The following is a 25,291-nucleotide window of genomic DNA, read 5'->3' as shown; positions in this document are numbered from 1 at the left end:
CTTAAGACAAGGTACTGAGGTATCAACACTAAATAGTTATGATTAGGTACCATTACAGCAGCAATAGCACGTTCTGTTTACTGGCTTTAAAAAACATTCTAATGAATTGGCCATATAGATATAGACCTACCTACTTCAAATATATCTATGCCCTTTCTTAGTTGATAATATTTAAAGTTTTAATTAGATACGTATTACCTAGTTACATTTTCTGATAATAGCTATATAGAAGCGGATGTAAATTAGATCGTATACCGGTGAACTTTTCATAACCACTGACATTTAATAGTCGGCATTGAAGCCCTATCCCAATAATAAATCAATTTACAATAGCTGGCCTTTAAGGCCGTTATCAATCCGCCATAACGTATGCCCGCATTAACTTTCAATTAGCACAATTTATGCGTACTCATAAACTATGGCTTGGATAGTAAAATGCGACTTTCCTTGTCTATAGGGCCTTTACACTTAATCTGCAATAATATAAGAATTTCAGATGAAAACATCATTTTAGCACAATCTTTTATGCAGCAGAAACGTCTAGCTATACACCATATTTTAAAATAAAGGGAAAATGTATAAATTAACAGTATTCACACCTCCGGCAGGACTCGAACCTGTGATCTTCTGGAATATCTTCTGGATAAAATAAAATATGTTTTTTTTTTTGACAGCTGTGTACAAATGCAAATACGTACAGTTGCAAATACATACAGTACCTAATAATACCTACATGTGTGCACCATTGTCGTAATCGTCAAACTCTTTTCATCTCATAATCTTCTGGTTTGACCATCTATTTAGAAAGTCGCAGGTTGTAGTTCTAAATGGAGGTGTGATTTTTTTAACTTTTCCACTCAGTTTACAAATATCATGATGTATAAAGACTAAAGACCCTTTTCTAATGGAAAGGCACAATTAACAACAAAGGGGCTAACAAGCCCGGTCGGCGGTCGACGCATGGCGGATTAGATTTGCATCTAACCCCTGCAGAGGGCGTGGCTACAATTTGTAGCCATTTTGTCGCCTGACCACAGGCTTTAATGCTAGACGGTTCTTGGAAAAATGTCAGTGGCGTGGTGTAAATCTGCAATTCTGCATACACTAAACAGGCAAACTGACGGGAATGTTGTGTACTTTTTATGAGAAAATAGGCACCAAATGGGTCTTAAAATAAAATAGAATAGGCAGCTGAAATTTGGTTTTATAATGCAGGTCCAGAAGAGACTAAACTGAGAGCCATGGAGGTCAAGGGGAGAGGACTAGACCCAGCAGTGGGACACTATTATAGACTAGCAAAAAAATGAAGGTTTTTGTTCATACAATGCTTTTTGACATAACTTACTTTAAGAACGATTTTAAAACATATGTATTTAACTAAAGAACGTCATGTCTTAAAATGTATAGGTAATTGTAACTTGCTTTAATATGTAGAAAAAAATGGTAAGTTTAAGTTCAGAACAGGGGCCTTACGTCAGAATGTCAGAACCACGATGCCTAGGATTGCTAAGGAATCAACTAGGTCTAGCATAACTTAGCGATATACATTAAATTTAGACACGAGTGAGCTACCTACAAATACTAATGACTTACGTATTTGTTAAAATATCATCCAAACACTGCGAGTTCTATAGCCGAGCACAGCACTTCAAATACATAAATAAAAACTTTATTATTAATTACCTACTAGTCAAGGGCGCGATGTTCTAAACATAAGCTTTAACGAACTGTTATTATATATATATTTATCATTTATTTATAGTTTTGTTCAAAAAGACACGATATTTTACACAAAATCATTGTAATTATTGTGAATTTTCCATTTAAATATTTTAAATGTTTCTTTTTCCAGTTTTAAGAATAAAATAAAATTAAAAATTAGTAATCGTTCCTGGTTTTCGAACTATCAAACGTCACAAGGGGAAAACGAGATAGATTTATACGATTCCTATAGCGTCATCCTTTTCTTGTCAAAACGATTCAGTTGCGGACCAGGCAAATTTTTTTGAATCATCTAGTGGTAACTTTGATCATACTAAGTTATAGTGAGCATGTGCGACCCAAATAGCTACTGCGGGAGATCTAGCCTTGACCGGTTTGAAAGTTCATTTTGATACTTAGTCAGCGGTGTATCTATATGAAAATTGTTTAGATGTCATAATCTTGTTTAAAATATAATTAAAAATAGGTATGCTGTTTCATTTCGGTGTACAAAAAAAAAACTAATGCATAGCTAAAAAGTAAATTAGAAAATGCCTCTAATATTTTGCAGGTACAGTTACTTAGATACTCAGTTATTTATTTAATTTTCAATTACTGAAGCCGTCGACTCATCTTAACCTAATACGCCAACATTTTTCAGTACCGAAATTCCCATCTCATAGCACTATCAGACAAAATGCCAATATAACCAGAGATAAAAGCATCCATTTTGAAGCGAAATATTTTCTCACTTAAGCTCTCTAGACATTCTCGTACATTAGGGAGTCTATTCCAAAATACATTTACGCGAGCATCTACAGCAGGGGCGGGGCGAATTATAAAACAGCGTTCGCCCTTTGTTTTTTAAAGGTATTGTACCTATGAAAAAGGGCGCGAGCGACCTATGCGGTATTCAAATTTGAAGCCCTGTAGGGGAGACTAATTCGTTTTAAATTACGTTACGATATTGCTTTGGGAGTTAAAATATTGCTGATATAAACAAGCGGGAGAGGGTTGGAATAATATATTAGTACAGCCACTCGCTTTAATTAGTTTATCGGAACCTTAGGTATCTTTGATTATCTCCATACTGAGAATCGTGAGCAAACAATACGATAAGTTCCGCGTAGGTATTCGCAGCATACCTCGGGATTGGCATCAGTCATTATGATTCATGCGCTTGTCAAGCAGTAAAATAGCTGAAAATACAGCGCGCTGCGCCACAAAACGTCATTTTTCTCAGAACTATTTCACAATTAATACCACAGTTATTCCCCGCCTGTCGTTAAAGGTTATTCGACATATCGTAAATTAGTAAAATCTATCCAAGGTTTTTATGTATTTTTAATGTAATATTACTCTACTCTTGTTTTTAATCGGGCCTAACAGAAAATAAAAGCCAATTTAATTCAACGATGTGTTTTACGATTTGATTTTTTCATCTTAAAATCTTAATGATAAATTCGTAATAAAATTACTGTTAACTAGTTGTCTTGCTGATTGTACTTACTGACACGCTTAGCACCATTTGAAAGTTTGGAAAGTCTGAAATAATTTACGACTTGTCAAAACAGTTCCGCTGATGCTATAATTTACGTGTCAGCTTTGAAAAATGCATATAGAAAGCAGTGGTAAGCACAAATCTAATCCGCCATAAACGAGAGACGTAACGAGCGCGTTAATAAAGATATAATAATAAATATTCTCGGGATGGCCCGAGCCTTCCGGGGATCGAATTAAAGTGAGGGTAAGAAAATTGCACGGTTCCCTTGGGAGGTAAGCGACAGATGTGGACTTTCTATTTATCCGCGATCGGGAAAACGGCCCGATATTACTATGTTCCCCGTATTATCTCGATATCGTTTCAGGAACGATGAAAAATAATTCCTGCGTATGGCAGATGCGACCGTGAGCAGATAAGGCAATATCGAGAATATATCTCGTGGAAATGGAATTTTCCTTTTGTATAGCAGCCAAAATTAACGACGCTATGAATAAATTGATGTTCTGTTGAATTTTTTTCTACATATATCTAAATAATCACTTTCTTATGTTTCCACATTTTTACGTACCTATACCGAGCTTTGAATTTTGACATCAAAATCCGAATTATTGATTAAAGTTTTATTGAGATGTGTCGTGTAGGTTGCCCAAATCTAATCAGAATGCTCAAAACTTCGATTCACAAACAAACAATCGAGGCAAGCCATGTAGGCGTTGTATTGTACGAGTAACCTCAGAACAATAGCATCACGATTCGTTATAAAACGCCAATCCTCTATCATCCGTTTTATTAATTATAAACAGTTCTATCCAACGACTTATGATTTACAGCCAATAAAAACTATTCAACAAATTCAAAAGCCATCGTATAGACATAGCTTACGCAACAGCGATGACAATCTCAGTTTTATGGAGAAGACCTCGTAAACGTCTATTAATATGAATGGGCTCCAATTACTTTTACGATTCGCGTTTTGTTGAGAGACGGTCTAAAAAAAGTTTACGATCTTCCGCCCCTGATTGAGTTTATGATGGTATGAGGGTGAGCACGAGCATAGACCATAGAGTATAGAGCGTGGACACTTGGACAGCCGGACCGTGGCAGATGGGGCACGGACCCCACACCTGCCCTAGGATTAGTCTATTGATAGTCTAGGAACTCAATCTATTCGTAGAGACACATATCTCTATAGACACGACCTTAGTAGGTCACAAAGAAGGTATGTCACATTTTAGCCATAAGCTACTGTAGTACTTTTCCCTTTCTAAGCGCTTGCAAAGAAGTCCTTGGAAACACTCGCTCTCGCTTTTAAATAAATGTATGAGGCGGTGATAAATATGAAAACCTCAGATCCTTACATTCCATCTACAAGTAAAATATTTATTGAAGTAACTTATTTATCTATCTGCAGATCTAACTAGATAGATAAGATATAGCTAAAAATAGCTGCTGTAGTGGTTTTTTTCCCTTTTTGCTAGGGCTCTTACTTACTTACTTCAAATGATTAGACAGTGCCATAATTTCTAGTGCTAAAATGAATTTGTTACCTGACTGTATTCTTAATCACAACGGATATGTAATTCCTTTTCAAACCATCCGGTTTTTTTATATCCGAAGGAAGTAAGAGGTGCCAAGTGAAGGCAGGTTTAACGATCTTCTTGTTTGGGAAGAGACGACAAGGTAACTCGTTAACGAAATGTGTCATAAAACCATTTGAATGTTTCATTTATGATTCTGTAACGGTCCGATGAAGAAATAACGATGCAGATGTATTTACGTAAGAATAAAAAAAATATATCGTAGTATGGGCAAAATTAGATATGAACATTATGAACAGAGTGTGTGTCAAGAGTGGAAACTGCTCTTGACAAAACTGAACAATAAACGTTTATATTGCCGTTAGAACTTAGTTATATCGATAACCGCCTTAAAGTGCTTACCGAACCCATCAAACAATACAAAACCGTCGCTCAAAGCATCGGAACATCTGAAATGTACAATAAGAGCCATCGAGTGAATGGGAATGCGTTGATCTGAATGAGTATGGGCCATAAGCGCTGTGTGCCAGCAGGCCGGGCGTCTATCACGTCGTATGGCCGCTCGATGCGTCTTATTACACCATTATCGCTCGTATCACTCATAAAATGCTAATGAATGGCCGTTTCGGACCAAACATCCGAGCGCGAGATTCAAATGACGATACGTAGGTAACTTGAAGTCAACGGTTCGTCGGAAACGTAATCGTAATCGTTCTATGCGCTTTCAAAACAACGCGTAACACGACCGAATGAATGCCCGCCGAGATAGCTGATGTTTTTAAAAGCTCTTTTATTGTGCGACCCGTACGTAGGTTACTTACGATACTGCGTTTTAAACTTTATGCTCAATAGAAGCCAGAATAAACCCGCATGATCTACGTTACTATTATTCATTGGATAAGATTTTACACCAGCCGTGGCAGTTATGAGATGATAATTTCACAATTAATTATACCACAACAATGACGGCGTACATTTTCTAAATAGACGTGGGCGGTTCAACGTCGCGTTTTTGTGAGACTTTTTTTCTATTCTAACCTCGAGAGACTTTAAAGCTGATTTGTTGGATAGACTTTTCTTACTAATAAGCGACGTAATGCTATATATATTTTCATAATAATGCCACCCATCTCTTATATCAACGCATTAGTATCCTAAATATTTTGTCGGATTCTGTGCTATTCGAAAATAAATTTATTTTAGGGCTCTATTCCTCGCTTTATCTTACTGTAAGATTTTTCCGGTGTGATCTGGCAGCTATCCATAAATTAACTATCCCCTCGGCGGCTACAAGCGATAAACTCACGGGAGTACCCACTAAATTCCACTGAACAATATTTAGTTACTCCAAACCGGTACGTGACACACGATACGTACAATAACAGTGTTTTTTGTGACGCCTCAGGAACGTTATCTGTGACTGATGGAGTCATTTTCAAAAATAAAACGGCCTCTCCTCTCTCCATGGGAATGTACGACCACTTCACATTAATATATTATCAAAATAACGCTTTCTAAGCCCGCGAGCGCCGACGCCGCGAGCTTATCTACTACACGAATACTCACAAATAATAATAGGAAATGAAGTGCGTACTTAGCGCGGTAATTTGGAGTTTTAAACATCCTGTTGTAGTATTAACACGTGGGCCCCTAACATAAATACTGACTACGAAAAAAGCGTAACACCAGGCAATTATTTTTGGAACATTGTTGCCTAAAACAGCTGATACAAGCGTTCTCGGAACATCGGTCGGCATTTATCACAAAGAAACCTTAGATATCAAAGCGTAATATCAACACGGAAACTAGCATATAAAGCAAAAGGAATTCTTTTAAGTCGAGTTTATATTTAGCTTGATTAAAACATCAGAGGCGAGTGAATTAATCCGGGCGCAGTGGGCGGCAGACTGCACTTATTTATTTGTGTCGCTAACGTATGTATTTCAGACTGGATTAAATGAGAAAATCCTCGCTGAAAATCCGCTTTTTCCGTGCTTTGGAAAAAGAACTGAATGTTGATAGTTTAGAGTGCATTTCCGCGTGAGTCTAGTAGGTAACAGTTGCGCCGTTCGTTTTGGGGCGGCGCGGTGAATGCACATCCGCTGCAGACTTTGTATAATTACGCCCTCTGGGATTCGTTGTTTGGACGCACTGGCGCTGGCTAACTACGTATAGGTATCTACTAGAGCGCCCACAATCCTCAACCCTATTGGTCGCGGCCAAGTCTAGTTTATCAACTGGTGTAACATGACCTGTAGACTCATAACAATTCTGTGTAACCGAAATAAACTAGTCTTCCTAACTTTGGCTCGCCTTTACTCGGTAGTCGGTTAAAATAACACTCCTGAAGGCTATATAAAGTAGTTTCTACCGAGGGCTGCTGTTTGTTTTGTGTCGCAAACTCTTGTTTGTGTTTTAAATTAGATGCGTGATTCATTTTCATTAAGTTGATGGTTATGTCTGTTAATTAAATACGGGTGTGGTACTATTGTGACTTGTGACACGATCGTAGCAGTTTATTGCGAATACGAGTAGATAATTAGATATATCTACCCACATACGACGCAAATGTGAATGTGGCGAAGATAAATAATTGTTAAAAGTGACATTTCTTCAATTAAAACTGGACAGTTTATGTCCATAACTAATCCAGCCGGCGTATTATCCTTCTAATCGTATCACTTATCCCCGTGGATAAGACACTCTCACACTGACACGCTTGCCAAAGCGTGACGGATACTTTATCCACATAGACAAGTGATAAAATTGCAAGCATCATAGATCTACAGATTTAATTTATAGCCTGTTAGTCAAACCCGGGTGGCTAGCCGAATGGCACAATCGCTCACGAAACGCTCACGAAACGAAGCGCTAGTAGATATCTATCTCTATCGCGCTTGCGTATTGGCGCGACAGAGCCAGCGGCGTATCGCTTTCGTTTGGCGTCGGAGAAATGCCATTCGGCTACGGGGCCTGAATACGCCGGTCCTAGTTATAAGCCATGAACAGGAATTTTTCTTTTAACGAGATATTAATATAGACAACGGTTTTCTGATTCTGGGAAAAATAATAAAAAAAATATTTCAGATCGATTTTATACTAAATCAGTGTTAGTAGTTAAATAGGCCAAATCTTATTTATATAAATATATCGTAATTGGTAAGTTTTATTAAAAAAAATTACTACAATTAAAAAGGTACACTACTTGTGAAACCTTTATGATAAAATGTTTAAACATAAACTAATTACTAACTCCCAAAAAATTAGCCTAAATCACATACTAAAAATCGCCATCGTCCTGTTTTTTCACACTTTTCCGCCATTTCATCTTAATCCTTAAATAATAAATAGTAAATCATTATATTATTTAATTTATTTAATAGTCTATTAAATAATAATAAATAATGAATAATAATTAAGCAATAAATGTGATTTTGGATAGCTATACATATCGAGCCACGGGCCATCAAATATATGATGTATATATACATCACCATGCATTTAAGGGTTAAGAATACGATATCGATTTGATTTGAATTTGAACACAGGCAAATATTAAATATGTCTATCATACACTCCATCGTTAAATATAGTTACATTTATATATGTACTCTAGGAAACCTAACCATTACTGCGTATAATTGGCGCCGTCGCAGTCGCGTCCCGCAATGCATCCTGATGCCATCGGTCGATAGCATTATCATAAGTACCATCATTTCTACCATCACGCGATTCTAAATCCAGAATCCTTCAGCTTTAGATATGTAATTGCTTGCTGGAGGTTGCAAAGAGTTCATGCTTTGGCTAGTTTGACCAGTATATCTTAACCCGTGTTTTCTAGTGAATTTGGACGGTCTAAAGGTCTTTTTTGGTTGGTAAGGTACAGTTCATTGCTCATTCAGAATGAATGCCAGTGACGGGCCGGCTTGCATACGGAACCAGTCCCGGCTACCGAGAACGCTTTGCAACTGTGATACATGGTTTTTGAGATAAATCTGTTGTGAGAAACGTTTTTGTACGGAGTTTACACTGGGTTTACAGGTTGTGTAAAAACCGTCTAAGTGTTATGCTAGTTTTTAGAATTCATAATACGTATTAGGTCTTTACCTTACTTTTCTGACGTCTTTGTCTAGTCCTGACTTTTAAGCGAGTATCTATCTGTTGTATAAAATTGTATTTCCTAGACGATACTTTAATGTTAGTTTTCGATTCTTAGAATCAATAGATTCCGTTAAATTAAACTCAGTACCTGTAGGCGACGGAACTACAACCTCTGTGCTGCGCGTGTGCTGGCAGCCTGGCCGGTTATGGATGCCGCTGCCAGCGCGCGTCTTTTGTTTATGTACATATTTTTCAGTGTGATACGAAATGTCAAAAAGGCTCATATGTATAGTTTTGCACATCAAATTGTAATTATTATGTGTAAATAGCCTTTTCTTTTGTATATATCCGTGTAAATAATTGTGTAATGTGCTTTAACCTGTGCCTGTGTAAATAAACTGTAAATAGAACCCTTTCGTGTATAATTTTCATCACCCGCGGCCCGATCTGTTACAAAAGTGGTCGACTTCGAACCGGATCTATGTGAAAAAATACCACAAGTCGCAGTGATGAAAACGCGTACTGCTGCACGAAAAGAGCTTCAACAGTTTCAAGTCACATAGGTACAACATTACATAGTACATTTTAACATGGAAACTGAAAGGAAACAACCGTCAACGCGTAGCGGAAGTAAGTTTGTTTCTGTATCGTCCTCTACTGAGACCAAGCGCAAGCGGCTTGAACTAGAGGCAGCCAAAGCAAAAGCTACGATACAGTTACAACTTATTGAGAAGCAGCTTGAGGCGGATCTAGCTGAGTTGCAAGCAAAGAAGAAACGTAAACACACATCGTGCCTGCGTTCTACAAGCTACCTAGAAAAGCAGTTTGAAGACCAGCCGCAGCGGGAACCTTTGAAGGTGCAGTTTGACCACGACACTGGTGAGCATTCGGTCAAACTACACCAATCGACGGCAACGGCCGCCGACTCTCCCGCCGTGGGCACCACTGCTTCGGATTTTAGTGCTAGCAACGATTTGTCCGCCGCCTCAACACTGATCTACGAGTCACAGTCTAGCCACGTTTGTGTTCTTTCGGCTGGGCTGTATCAAACGGCGACAGCGGTTGTTACAACTGTTTGCGATGACGAGCGCACGAGTGCGCTTAAGATTACGACCGCCGACCCTGCGAAGACCAACGAGAACCACTCTGGCCAGCGCTACTGTATTCATTCGGCCAGACTTCGGCAGTGGCCGGTTACGGCCGAGGCATCCGTTGATCCTGTTGGTTCGCTTCTACGGACGTTCATCGTGCCAGCCGTCGCTATGAAAAATAACATCGAGGAACAATCTGGTCACGGCTGTGATCATTCGGCCAGGCTGTACCATACATCGGTTGTTACACTTCATGTTGATGATGAACACATGCCCGACGAGCCCGAAGAATCGTTCGTGAACCGCGAGCGCGACGACCACGCCGCGCTACAACGCCACGCGGACAACGTGCGAGTGTCAGACGTCCGCAGCACTAGTGAACATATGAGTGACACTACGGTGACAAATGTAAATATGTTAAGTGTAAAAAGTGTATATAATGAAACACGTAATAGTGTCAGCGAACTGAATTTGCTAGGGCAGAATGAACTTAACGTGAGTGACGAACATTTTCCTGTCGGACAACTCGTACACAAATGCAAGTCGTGGATACGTTTAGGAGCGGGTTTGCCTACATCTTGTAAACATCCGGTTGCTTGTACGTCTCAGGAGTCTCGGTACTGGTGTATGCACAGAGGGAGAAGTGCTTTGAACGGCGAACAGAACCTAACCAGGTCATACGAGACACTACTCGAGTTCGGCGCACCTGGTGATTATTGTCCAAGCAAGAAAAAGGTTCCACCCGACAAAACAAAGCATGTTAAATGGCTGGCCCTTTTTGAGACTGCGATGCCTGCTGGACTGTGCTGGACCTATGTCGGTTGTTGCGTGCTACCCAGAGAAAACGAACCTACAGAACTATGGGAGTTGGAAACACGCATCGTCCGCCGTGATTTCCGTCCGCAGATTTGAGTGCTGTTCCAGCACTAGGGTGGGGAGTGTAGGCGACGGAACTACAACCTCTGTGCTGCGCGTGTGCTGGCAGCCTGGCCGGTTATGGATGCCGCTGCCAGCGCGCGTCTTTTGTTTATGTGCATATTTTTCAGTGTGATACGAAATGTCAAAAAAGGCTCATATGTATAGTTTTGCACATCAAATTGTAATTATTATGTGTAAATAGCCTTTTCTTTTGTATATATCCGTGTAAATAATTGTGTAATGTGCTCAACCTGTGCCTGTGTAAATAAACTGTAAATAGAACCCTTTCGTGTATAATTTTCGTCACCCGCGGCCCGATCTGTTACAGCATAATACCCCATGTCATGTGCTCATGTGGGATATTGATTCAACGATCATTGTCTCGATAGTCATTTCAGCGAACGGTCTCATAGTGAAGAGTCTCGACCAACATCTTGAGATTCTTGAGACACTTTCGGCGCACTGCTAATCTATTAGGCCTCATTAATCATTATGCACAAATACGTATATATCAAAATGACCCTACCTGCAAAGTAAAATACGCAGTGAAATCTTGAAACTACGTCTACCTCTATATGTTAGTAGTTACGATAAGCAGATATCTCAAAATATTGTTTGTTTTCTTTAGAATTTCATTAGCAAATGACCTTCTGTCATATCTTGGCTTAGCTTATTTTAAAAAGCTGTATTTCTACTATGAAACATATACGGTGGCATTTCTTAAACCATGCATTTGGCATCGTATTTTGGCAACTCGCCAAATGACTGAAAAGCTTTTACATTTCTTATTCGATGTTACCATATCTTCTTTTATTGGGGTGGGAAATTAAATCTGTTATTTTATTGCTAAACTAATCGGAATAAGTAGGTACTTCATTGTATACAATTTCTATTATTTATGTCAACTTTGAAAACAGCCCTGTATTTTACTTGCTTATGCATGTAACTTATATAGTAGGGAGTTAGTTTTTCAAAATTAAATAGCTTCAGTCCGTTATTGGGCTATTTCGCCAGTGTTAAGGTGGTATGAGCTAATATTAATTAATGATTTTAGTACGGTAAGTACGACAGTGTACGGTGAGTTAGCACTTGTAAATTGATATAGCTAGATTTTACATGAGCACGTGGATTACCGGCCGTTGACAACAAAAAAGAGACTAAACGCGATTCGAGATTAATTCTTCATCAGCTTCTCACTACAAAATTAGTTTACTGCATAATAAGCTATCGATATTACACATACACACTTTAAACAACATTAATGAGCAAAAGGAAAAGAAATTATTCACGACACGAGACCGCTAAGATGGCGCTCGAACCGGAAGAAAACTTATGTAGTAGGTAGGTTCATTGAATGGCTTTGTGCTCGCTCACATGTCATGCTTCATATGAAACATAAATATCAGCACCTATATGTAAATCCAAATTACTTCAGTAAAAAATCATGTTGTTCATAATATAAATACGTACACACACACTTGAAACTCTTAGATAGGTATCTAATAATGTCGAGCCCCTCCTGGTAATGGAGAGTTTTCTACAAATGAATCTAAGGCGTGGGCAATAACCATAATTTGGCCCAAAAGGGTACTTTACCCTGCGATTAAAACGACTCATATCACCGATGACAGATATATAACGAACCTGCCTGTTATGTAAGGTCATTATATGTTTATTTTGTATAATGGAAACATTGAGGCTAATTAAACCAAGCATTATTCGTGCTCTTATACGCAAAGTATCACATTTTGAGTATACAAAAATACCCACATATATCATTCTTCTTCTGTTCTTATATATGTGTCGTCAACGATATCCTTTAACCTTTTTATCTCATATAAAGTCATCAATTTCAATAACAACTACCTTTATATGCACAAAGTATAGGCTTGTATATAATAAATAGCGTTTTATTGCCAGTAATAAATGTACAATCTTCAGTGTTACACTGTTCTTAAAATATAGGTCTTTATGTATTTATACTGTTATCTTTGATGGCTGTTATACAAGGGGTTTTATTATGATTGGATTATTTATTATTGTATTTAGTTTGACATATGAGACGTGTATACAAAGTGTATTGTATGAGCTTACACAGTTTTTTTTTTGATAATAAATACTTAGGTACATTTCTAGGTAATAACATAAACATTTTAGTTAGGTATAGGCCATTTTCATATAAGTAAAATTCTATTATAAAAATAAAGTATCCCGTAGTACAAAAAAAAATATGAAAAATTCATTCATGTGCTTTGCTAGCTTTATAAGTCATAACTCATAACTAAAGTCGTAGCCGGAGCGACTAGACTTAAGTATTACATTCTTGTTACCTAACTTAGCGAACGATTTAACGTTGACGGTCAATTTAGTTCAAATGATCCTTATGCTATGCTATGAACAAGCGACAGTCAAATATAGGTAATATTACAAGCTAATATTAGTTCAGACGTACCTACACCGACAAACCGACATCATCCTGATATATAAAACAATTCTTTATTTACATGAACATAACACAATAATTCACATAACAAACTAAGGCAGCCTTCCCACTTAAGCGTCGCGTGTCTCGGGGCGCGCAACGGACGTCTCCGCCACGCCGCCTGAATGTAATTCGTCCTTCCTATACAAAATGTACTGAGGAGACGTTTTTTGAATTACATTCAGGCGGCGTGGCGCGGACGTCCGTTCCGCACTTCAGGACATGCGTCTCTTAGATGTGGCCGGTCCCTAAGACTAAACTTAAAAGCTAGCTAATGTCTAAAATTGGCCCTTGAGGCATTGTACCAAGTAAAAAACATGTCATTCAGTCATCGTGTTCGATATACGAATGACATTTCAGATGTCCTAATGATAATAAATGTATCAGTGTAAGTTAGAATTGGCCTGTTAATCCTGGCATATATCGCGGTCTTGCAGCCACGGATGAATGTTACGGACGAATAAATCGTGACGTCAGTGCCGCGCGGGATCAAAGATCGTTTCATTTCAACTCGCCAATGTACTGAACGAAGTGTAGGGTTGCTAAAGTGACTAGGTACTACTGTTTAATTACATAGTACATAAAAACACATGAACCATTTCATAGATTTGGACCTCAAACCAATACAAAACCTTTGTTGCTTGATTAAGGATTTTATATCAGACCTAAAATATATGTCATTCTACATGGCACCAACACTAGTGGATTCTGTGAAGGTATGTAGGCTTTTCTTTTTCATCTATGACTGCTACGAGTTCAATGGCGTTGACTATACTGTCGGTCAACCCGTCTCCAAACACTAACATTAAGCGATGAATTTTCTTCAGAAAAAGTTCCTAATTCATTAAATAAATAAATAAATATTATAGGACATTCTTACACAGACTGACTGAGTCCCACGGTAAGCTCAAGAAGGCGTGTGTTGTGGGAACTCAGACAACGATATATATATATATAATATACAAATCCTTATATACATAGATAACATCCATGACTCGGGAACAAATATCTGTGCTCATCACACAAATAAATGCCCTTACCGGGATTCGAACCCGGGACCGCGGCGTAGCAGGCAGGGTCACTTACTCACTAGGCGTTAGGCCAGACCGGTCGTCATTAGTTGCATTACTAAAATTCTAATCATACATAATTACATTTACATGTACAATCACATGCATAGGGTTGCAAATAGAAAAAAAAACAAATGTTTTTTTTTTCAGAATTATGAAAAAAAGACATGAAAAAAAACCAAGCACCATGGTTTTTTTTCTAAATATGGTTTTTTTCAGATGAACAAATAATACGACAATAACGGTTTTTCGTGATTTGTAACGTTTCAAAACCAATAATAGTACATTTTAATTCGATAAACATTCAGTATACAAACATTTATTAGGGAATCCCCGATGAGGCGTGGAGCGTGGAGAGGCGGTGGTGTTGCCAACAGTAAATAGCGATAACTACTAACTACAGGTTGTGTAAATGTTAGTTTTATAAAACCAGAAATTGAAGTTATTAAATTAAATTTGTTTAATAGTTAACATAAAGTCTAATAAACCGTATAAAAGCATTAACTGTTCTGCAAATTTTGAGATTTCGACCTTTAGAAAAAAACATACTCCAGAAAAAAAAAACTGTTTCTTTTCACGGTTTTTTTTTCATGTTTTTTTTTTCAAGCCAGAAAAAAACCGTTTTTTTGCAACCCTACACATGCAGCAGAGTAGGTACATGAAATTATTCAGGTTTCAGTGCCATTCTGGCAAACACGGGGTTGTAATAAAACGAAATTTTGACATTGCTATTACAGGTTGCCATACTCTCGCCTACGCCGCAATGAATACCCAATGATTTGACTTTAAACGATCACCTAATATGTAATACTGCCGTTACGAACAGTGTCACATTCGAAACCAACACATGCGCCAACCCTGACCAATGCCAATGTCCTTTAACGCAGCACAACATTGTGATGATTTAGCTCGCGCGTGAGTGAGCAAAAAGTCGCAAACGAGCCTGTGAAATATTAGTCACTTTACTCACTTTAGCCAGGTTCGTTTCATGCGGCAAGCGTTTGCAGTAGTGTAGGTAGTTTTAGTGATGTTAAGAATCCAGTCTTGAGAATAAGGGAAGCGTTCTGCTAGTTTTTACGAGACTGTGCGGTAAAAAAGTTTGTAGTCGTGAGTCGAGTTCTCACAGGCCACTTGTGTCTTTTTTGGGGTACCTATATATATATATGAATAAAGTTTTCTTATTTTCACCTAATTGTAAATATGTAGATTATGTAGTTACTTACTCGTAGCTCCAAAAAAATATTAAACGGACTACCAGGGGCCCGTTTCTCGAAAGGTACAAGCCTTGTATTACAAGTGTGTTTCCATGACAACCCATACGATTTGACAGTTCGCGCACTTGTAATACAAGGCTTGTACCTTTCGAGAAACGGGCCCCTGATCAATTCATATCTTACAAGTTAAAGCTAGAGTTTCAAAAAGAAGAGCCAAAAAACAGTGTCAAGGTTTAAATCAGAGGGACCTATATCATGAATATAAAGTCGAAAACTATAACTATCAGAAAATAAATGACATGAAAATGAAAATAAAGAAAATTTATTGCATCAAGATTGTTAAGAGGGCTTTTATGTGAAAAAAATGAAATCATACCGTGTGTGGTATCAAATTAAAGAGCTTTCCGAGTAGGTTACAAATATATAACATATTATAGGACTTTTTCTACTTAGTCTAACAAAATATGAGAAAATGTCCAGAAGTGGAAATAATTGTGACGGGGAAGGCTCGTTTTCAAAAAATTGCCAAAAATATATAATAGAAATTTAGAATCACTAAGGCATAAGAGCAATTTTAGTAAACGTTGCAGATTAATTTTGTACGAAAATAACTCCGATGTGATGTAGATTTTCGAAGAAATTGTCTCTTAATTTTAGGTAATTTCTGAAAAAAATTGCATTCGTCTTAGCCTTGTTTACTCTTTTTTAAAACCTTATAATAAAAATGAAGTCTGAGAAGTTTGTAGTACAGGATATACGTATTATAAATTTACCAGTTTCAGTATTTTAAAGTGTCCAAATTTTACAAATAAGATCGACTAATCCAGCGCTATACGCGGGTTTTCCTAAACGTGCATCAGAGAAAAAATCATAATTAATTTATTGAGTTAGTTTTCTAAAATCCAGTCTGATAAGCATCAAGATGATAAGATGCTCTAATTGAAACTTGAATTAAATATATCTATTGGATAACGGAAAGTGTAGTATTTCACCGACTAAAACTATAAATTTTACATTATTTTAACGTTTTTCTCGAAAGCAGCCTTAAGCAACTCACAAACCTATAAATCTTGTTCAAAAAAACTTTCTCCTCCCAAGATAACTCGCTTTTGAAATAAATCTCATATTAATTACCAATAACGCTGTAGGGTCCCATGACTGGAATTAAAATTAAATAGTTTAACGTATGTTTGATTTAAACATTATAAACAAACATAACAACAATTTTAACACTTAAACAGATGATACTCTTACCTACAACAGAATTTAGAAGTTTGTTATTTTGTTACATAAGCGTAGGTACATATATCTTATTGAAATGCAGTAAAGTTACTGTAAGTCCACTTAAGTTGCCCTTTAAAAGCTTTAATATATTTAAAGCTACTTCCAGCGTTATCTAAGGAATGTTGATTGGGCTTTTTGGCACAAAGAAAAGTGTATTAAAGTGGTATTTTAAACAAAGATTGCAATTTCTGTATATTTGTAGTTACGCGATTACGTTTTCGGAACATTCCTGCGTGTATTTTAATTACCTTATTAGGTACCTAAAAGGAACTTAATATATCCATCCCTTATAAAGGAAATTGACAAATGTAGCAGAAATATCGCAACACAAATTCAGCTGCAGTATCCAACGTCACCTTTATCCTTAATCCCGTTTTCCGAAAGCTCACGACCTATTTTAAGATGGAGTCCCGAGCTTTGCCGAGCACAGCCGACTATTTACGACAATTCGCGAGTTATGGCCCATAAACCGTTCGCCAACACACGAATTATGGAACCCTTTGACGCTTTAATGCTCCTTAAATTGATACCTAATACAATTCGGGGCTTAATTTCGACGAATTATTAGGCCGTACGAGAATCTATTGTCGAAACAACCGTTTGTATGTCACCTCGCCAGTCGCGCCGGCTTTATATTTAGATAAACGTCAGCATTACTTACGGGTGCGTCTAATTAAATGCTAATTAATTTACTCCAGTACAGAGCGATTTTCATAATTTCTCTACCAGCCCTTAGAGTATTAAGCCTACTATAAATAACACTCTTACTGGACCAAAGTTCAGTATTATTTATTTGTAAATCGGACCCTTGGCGATCCGGCGCCATTAATCAAGCGACAAGAAACAGGTTCGTACAAAGGTGGGCCGAGTTAAATAAAATAATAAATAAGGTAGCGGCTTTCTGGGAGATTTATATCTGAGATAAACGCGAGCCAAGTCGTAGCCAGTTGCCACGGCGTTTGGCGTAGACTTACTTATTTACTTGGTTATGTATCTGCTGACTGTGAAACTATGTATATTAAGTAGTGTAATAACATATTTTATTAACGAACTCTCCATTGAAACCATTTTCTAGTTGTACCTATTTAGATATACTCGTAAATATGAAAAAAAAGTTTTTATTAAAGATCTTCGTACAAAACTTTCTCCACGAAACACTCATGAGGAGTCATGAGACTCATGAGGTCACTTCGGTTTTGGAAATCGGTTATTGTATGTATATATTTTCAGACTATGTCCGAAATAATAAATTACCTCTGAGCAAAGTTTATAGCCACAAATATATTGAGAATCGACGAAAACTGCCTATTTGAGTTTTATGATCTTTTCCTCAGTGCTACTCCTCGTTCCAGGGATTATCTGTGGTCTCTGATTCACTCGGAATTCTTTCTAGAACATCCCAAAAAGTAGAGACATGACAAAAAGGCAGCTGAAAGATGGGACGGACCCGAGAGCGCGCCTGCGCCCGCTCGTGTCGTCCGGACACCGACAATGCCGCTCTTATTAATGGTGTCGTTGTCCACACCAGATATATTGTGTTTACGAACTAACACACTTTTTCGTTTAAATCCGTTGCCACAATAATTGCTGCCTCGTACACTAAATTACTCAAATAAAAAACAAAGCGTCTATATAAAACACACCTATTGTTTGCACAAAAAACGTTGATAAAACGCTTCGGAACGTTCCCAATGCAAATAAGGCAAACTTATTGTATCCTGTTCAATCTGATCTCTATCGGCTATGGGAAAATGTTCCCATTAAAAAAGAACGCAGGTACTCGTAACTACAACAAACCACCCCGACAACAATACGGTGGAGAATAATGGAAGCCAGCTGACGGGAGGTTCCTGTCGTCGCCATGGCGACCGAGGGGTGCCCAACCTGCCTCGCCAACATATCACCGACCCCATCAAACGGCCCAGCGCGCCCTCTGCCGCACACAGATTTAGACCCTACCGCGCAAACCGGAAAGATGCCCCTCATACGTCAACGATCATCACTTACGACCTTACATTGTAATAACTCGTGTTTTGGGTTCCATCTTTGCTTTTTAAAATTAGAATGGCTTTTTCTATCTCCCTCGCGCTCGTGCTTCTAGCTATTCGTGCTCGTCTAACCACACTTATATAATTATCCCATTTTCTATTTATGACATTTTAAACCGTTTTTAAGTTTTTGTTGAAGTAAGCGAGGACCGTAAATGTTATTACGGCCGTAAAAGCGCAGTTTGGGTAATTTACGGCACATGTAAATGTGGTAGCCGAGTTTGGGCGAGTCGCATGATTTATACGCACTTGCATATTTTTTAATTACGTGGCCAGTTTGAAAATTTAAAGCATTATGAGGTGAGTTGCATGTCTACAATGTAAAATCGGTGAGCAACCTTTTTACAAAGTTTTGGTTATGGAAGAACGGGTACTTATCCTGTACCTAATCTTTTTAACACTTTAAACAAAGAACTGTAATCTTTAAATTTAGGTACTTGCAGATTTCAACACTTTATACATTTAACTTAATGCCAAACCTACTGTTTTGACTCGTTGGTCTTCTAAAGTAAACGTTCAAGAAAATCGTTATATCGTGCATTGGGGTAATTTCAAAGGTCGAAAAATAACTATTATTTCCATCATATCAAGATTCCCCTTTCGAAATTACCCGAGCATTTCTGTCCTTCCAAATTACCCCAATGCACCCTATAGACCAGATAAGTTCTTACTTTTTCGAAAAATAATGTAGAAAATGTTTTCTATATATATTATTTGGATTAAAGACGATGAATGGCCAATTCAGCGATGTTAATCTTCATGTCTTGGATTTAAACACGTTTCTAGCCGAGGAAATACATTTTCTTAATCTAAGCGTAATTAATAAAACTGATAGTTGTTGTCGCGAGTTTATTCTCCGCTAGCAGGTAGAGGGCAGCCACGGCGCATTCCGGGAGAATGTCGGCCCGCTATTAATTTAATACTCGACGGGACGACCATTTATCTTGTCTTATTTATTATCTGACTCGAAAACCAGTCCGGCCAACCTTTGTGAGAACATTTACCTGTCTATGTAGCCGGCTACGTGAGAATTAATAAGATGAAATTTAATCGTGGATAAGGATTACTACTTCGGTGCGTTCTGGCCGGCCAGATTTATGGCTAGGGTTGACTTTCACGGATTCCTCGAATCGACTAAAAGAACACCTTACAATGCATTAGAAAGTTGCGCAACCCTTCTTTACCGTCCTTTTCAGGGAACGCTATTGTCCATTTATGGTCCGTTTGTTCTTAACCCTTTCCGTTACTTTTTGCTTTACTCAAATTGGGTTTTGTTAAATCGCGTCCAGTTTAACGGTCAGCTCCGATTTTAGCGTTAGTGTCGAACCGTTTGTCATTTATTACCTATTTCTCTGTCTATTAAAATTTTATATTTGATCTACATTGCGGTCGGTCACAGTAGCCGATAACTCTAAAATTAACTTTAGTGCTGCAATAAAATATCTATTAATGAGCCATTAAAATCTGAGATGGTATAAAGTGAAATTTTATGGTTTCTCCTCATCCTCAAGTGCAGTTGTTGTTATCGGCATTGCCAGATTTTATTATTGCAATTGCGATTGTGTTTTATAATAGTATGTAATCAAATCGAGATTAAGGTATTGTTTTTGTTCTTTTCAGGGCCAAACGGGTGTCCACGACGGCGGGGCCGACAAACCTACACAAGGTTCCAAACATTAGAGCTAGAAAAGGAATTCCACTTCAACCACTACCTGACGCGCCGGCGCAGGATAGAGATCGCGCACGCGCTATGCCTGACGGAGCGGCAGATCAAGATCTGGTTCCAGAACAGGCGCATGAAGCTAAAGAAGGAGCTGCGCGCCGTGAAGGAGATCAACGAGCAGGCGCGCCGCGAGCGCGAGGAGCAGGACCGCATGAAGCAGCAGCAGCAGGAGAAGCAGGCCAAGCTCGAGGGCCACCACGGCCACCACGTCACGCACCACCACGACCCCATGAAGATGCCCCTAGACAAGGGCTCTGGCGACCTCCTCAAAGTGAACAAGGTCCCCACGTAAGGCGTCCCTTGCTAGCTAATCCTGACTGATTCTGTATCATATAGTGTGAATACATGAATGCGAGTGCGTCCAAGGACGGCGGACTACGTTAGTCGTTTCGTATCCACTAGTTTTATGTTTTGCGGCTGATTCGGTCGCCTCGTTGTGGAGGCGCGTGACTCTGTATATGTTCCTTTAGTGCGGGGGCGGCGGGCCAACGGGCGCGGCCGCCGCGGACAGGCTGGTGATGTGCTTTAAGCATTTATTTTGTTGCCATAAACCACACATTGTATTGCAATAATATTTTACTAAATTAACAAAATCGCTCTAGGGTTTACACGGAGCCAGAGTGATGATCGGTATTGTTAGTTAAGATTTTAAATCTGTGAATCTCATAGTATTTATTGCTACCACTTACTATAATCCATTATGTTATATTTTTTTATTGATAGATATATTCTGTACATTTTGATGTATATTTTATTATTTGTCCGCTCTCAGTGGACTGTTATGTTTTGTCGTCACATTTTTTTTATAATTGTAAAATTTGTTATATTTATCAATTTGATTTCAAAAGGGTTGTCTCCTTTCAGTTTTTGACCAGTTGTGATTCACGTCAGTAGTTAGGATCATAAATTGTTGTTTATTTAACTTTATGTTTATAGGTACATAGTGCTAGATCCGCTGCTTGGTCATACCTATTGCCTGTATTGTTTACAATAGTACATATATCTTCATTCTTTATTGTATATAAGTACCTTCATAATTAATTCCATGAGAAGGTACAATAAATATTTAGTAACAAAATACGTATCGAAGTACAATTGCAAATAGGTCTTCGTCATTAGTTGATACTAACGTTATGTGTTTGTGTTTGGTCTTCGGACCTGATATTGATTCGAATTAGGCTGTATTTTTTGATAAATATAGTCAAAACTTCCTTGTCCATATATACTCAACATAAAGGTAAACCAAATTAACTAACAAAAGAAAATTGTTTAAGTGTTGTCCACAATCAGGAATCATCTGATGTTCAAAATTATATACGTAACGATGAAACATATAATAAATAGGTAACAATAATGTGACTAAATATAAAATTTTACACGTAATTTTAAAAGTGGAGTAGAATAAGTGTATAATACATAGATATTAATAGGTCCGACTTTGTATGAATTATTGATAAACCTGTATTTAGAGTAATATCTACACGCGCTATTTAACATTATCCGAGTTCAGTATTTCGTTGTTTTAATTTTTTTTTAACTAGCAAAAATAAAAAGCTCAACATTCAATAATTTAAACCGTCTTCAAACCGCTTATATTTCACTCTTAATTTACGATTTCGTATTGTGCCAAAATACATTAAAAATAATTTATAGCATTTCTCATCGCTCCCTTCTCACTTGCTTTTATTTTTGCAAAACCTTGTATCAAAATAACTGTAAACTTCAATACGTAATCCGAACAAAATTAGATTAAAAATTTAGTGTTGATAGTCACCATATACGTAAATTAAATGTCAGGGTAGAATAAAATGAAAAATAGTGAATAAATTACTGTATGAATTCGAATTCTTCGCTTATCAAGATTTCTGATAGATCATCTCGCAATATCTGTCCACTTGTATTATTCGGGAATGTATATCTGTAGCGTTACAGATACGAGTATATGTCGTGATATCATTAGGGCAAGATAAGTCGTCGGTAAGTAGGTGTAAGTTCTGTGACACGGGAGACCATATTTAGGGTATCATATCTCAACTTCGAAATTTCTTTGCACGATGTTTCATTAGGTCGAAATCAAACATCTTGTAATAACCATTGTGTTAAGTTCTGTTAAAACCGCCTTCGGTTAAATGAAAATTTTGCAGTCGAGACTACGAGCAAAAATATTTTGATGTTGAGATGTGCCCTTTTTAGTTATTTGTTAAGTTATTGGGCAAATTAGAACGTCTACTCAACCTACCTGAAGAAATTCTCAAAATTATTATTTTTCTAACATAATTCTTTAAAAGTGGACTTTAAGCAGCTCGATGGAAGTTGCACGGAGTCCGTTTTAGCGTTTATTCCCTACAAAGTATTAACTAAAATATTAATTACGACATCTTAAATTGTAAAATTTATTATTTTAAGCCAACAAAGATCAAAGTTTTTCGTTATTTATTTTGTCGACAAAGTACTATAAGTTGGACACCATCCTTAATATAAGTACATTTCAAATGTTATAACATTTAATTCTCTGTAGACTGGCAGAATGTAACCATGCGGAGGCCAGTTATTAACATATATATTATATACCTATTTGGTTTTACTTATAAATTGCATTAAATGCGTTGATGTCTTCAGGCTGATAAAGTGAATTTTGGCGAAACGCCATATGCATTGACATTTTACAAGGATGTTTGTCTTTTCGTCAAAAACTTCAACATTAGTCTGTTGGCCTTCGTGCAATAATTACAAATACCCTTTAAACCCTAAATAACCCATAGTCTTCGTATAAACATAAGGTTGTCGTTAGTAATAGAATTTTATCTCATTCTAAACTAAAAATCGAGAATGAAAATCGAACAAAATGTACTTAAGTAACTTCGGTATAAGTAGGCTTTATAAATTATAATGCATAGGTAATAAATATCTTAGATATCTGATGGTTAGTAACGATTAAAAGCGCTTGAAATTATTTGGTATTGTTCGCATAGTGCAAGGGCAGTCATCAATCTAGTACAAAGACAGATACGCAATTGGTTAATCTATGTTATGTGGTGCTACCGGCCTCCGAGGGAACTTAGATTTCAAAGCAGTCCATGACTGAATGAATCCATTGCTTGTCTGTTGAAAATATTGGTCTAGTAATCGGAATGCACGCAGATTTCAGACCGGACGTACACACTGCAGGTCTATTATGGTCGCGGTTTTATGGTTTGAAGCTGCGGATAACACACTCCACTTACGTACCTTCTTGTCAGAAGAAGATTGAAGTTTCACGGTAAAAGTGCGACCATAAAGCCCCACTGAAAAGTTATTGAACTAAACACGACGTGTGTATACGAATTAAATTGTTGCATTTTGTAAGCCGTTAAGATTTGCGTTTATTCCGTTTGTAATTGTTTTATTGATATATGGGAATGTGCAAATTGGGAGCCGTTCACGAAGTTATAAGGAGTACAGCTTTGTAATGGTACGTTTAGTTCCGTACAACAATAGGTAGACTTGTAACATAGTAACGATATTAACGTGTATGTATGTACGTCCATTGATTTACGTCGGGTTCACTTTATTGTTTCTGCCTCGTAAAGATGTGTAATTCATGTGAAACAATGAGCAATTTACTAAATAGATTACATACATTCGTCCTCCATCGGTAATGCTGTCTTGCCATTACTAGTATTCGTTAGTACGTAGGTAGGTTGTACCTGCCGGTAGGTTTCTGTTCGTTTCCTGACAAGTACCTTAAATAAGATTCAGTTCCATGTTTTGTTACTTTTAAATATCGTTTGGAAAATGTCGTTGAAGATATTTTATAGCTTACGTTTTTATTTTTTATACGCAGAACGATTACTTTAAATTCATTGTATGATTTTTTTGTTATTTTGGATAGTCACAAAATTCTATTCCTATTAAGTTTTCTGATTGTTATTCAACGTTTCGTACCTATCTGTGTATAAATCTTCCGTTATGTTTTAACTCTAAAATAACGACATCCCTTTTTAGTTTTACATAATTACTTCAATAAAGTTTTATCTTAATATAACTGTAGCTATGTAGTGAGTATGTATCTATATCTATATTTTTGAAAATAGTAGATAATTAAAGCGTCTTAAAATAACTGTAAATATTCGTGAAAGTTTTATGTGGCGAATTTTTTTCGTTTTATACTTTTGTTTTATGTTATGTAATGAAAATGTGTCGTGCGGGAGCCAGCATAACCAGACACCTGCGTCCCAAGTAATTGTGAAGGATCTGGTCTCTGGTTATGGTGGAGGGTCCCAAGTACGTCGTGACTGTGTCGTGGTAAATAAGCAAATAGTTGGGTGATTGTATATGAAACCCGCATTCAATATTGTAATATTAATTTCAGAAATTCAAGAGAATAAAGAGTTAATTAAAACATGGCTATTTAATTTGTATTCTTGTGTTTATCCGATCCTAAACGTTACCCTACCCTAGTAACATAGATCTACATACTTGTTTTTAAAAAGGTATAATATTTAACAATTTATGTAACATATTTTTATATCATTTTTGGCCTGTCGAAAATAACCTGATTTTATATTTTTGACACTAAAGTCTGTCTATGTGATTCTGACTCGCCAACCGAGCAACCAATTTTGACATTTTTTTCGT

At 37.2% G+C, this 25,291-nt stretch overlaps 1 protein-coding gene across 4 annotated transcripts in view; it reads left to right on the top strand.

The window, feature by feature from the left end:
- LOC125236381 (homeobox protein abdominal-A homolog) overlaps positions 1-25,074 on the top strand; it is a 61,573-nt gene extending 36,499 nt beyond the window's left edge. For all 4 annotated transcript variants that reach the window (XM_048143191.1, XM_048143174.1, XM_048143183.1 and 1 more), the window contains exon 3: positions 20,572-25,074. In XM_048143191.1, the coding sequence (XP_047999148.1) occupies positions 20,572-20,966 (395 nt within the window). In that variant the 3' untranslated portion in view covers positions 20,967-25,074. The remainder of the gene's footprint in view (positions 1-20,571) is intronic.
- Positions 25,075-25,291: the final 217 nt, after the last annotated feature.

This window comes from Leguminivora glycinivorella, chromosome 2, assembly GCF_023078275.1.
Source record: "Leguminivora glycinivorella isolate SPB_JAAS2020 chromosome 2, LegGlyc_1.1, whole genome shotgun sequence".
Taxonomy (NCBI): Eukaryota; Metazoa; Arthropoda; class Insecta; order Lepidoptera; family Tortricidae; genus Leguminivora; species Leguminivora glycinivorella.
Note: the sequence above shows the minus strand (reverse complement) of the source record. Positions and strands in the feature narration are given on the sequence as shown.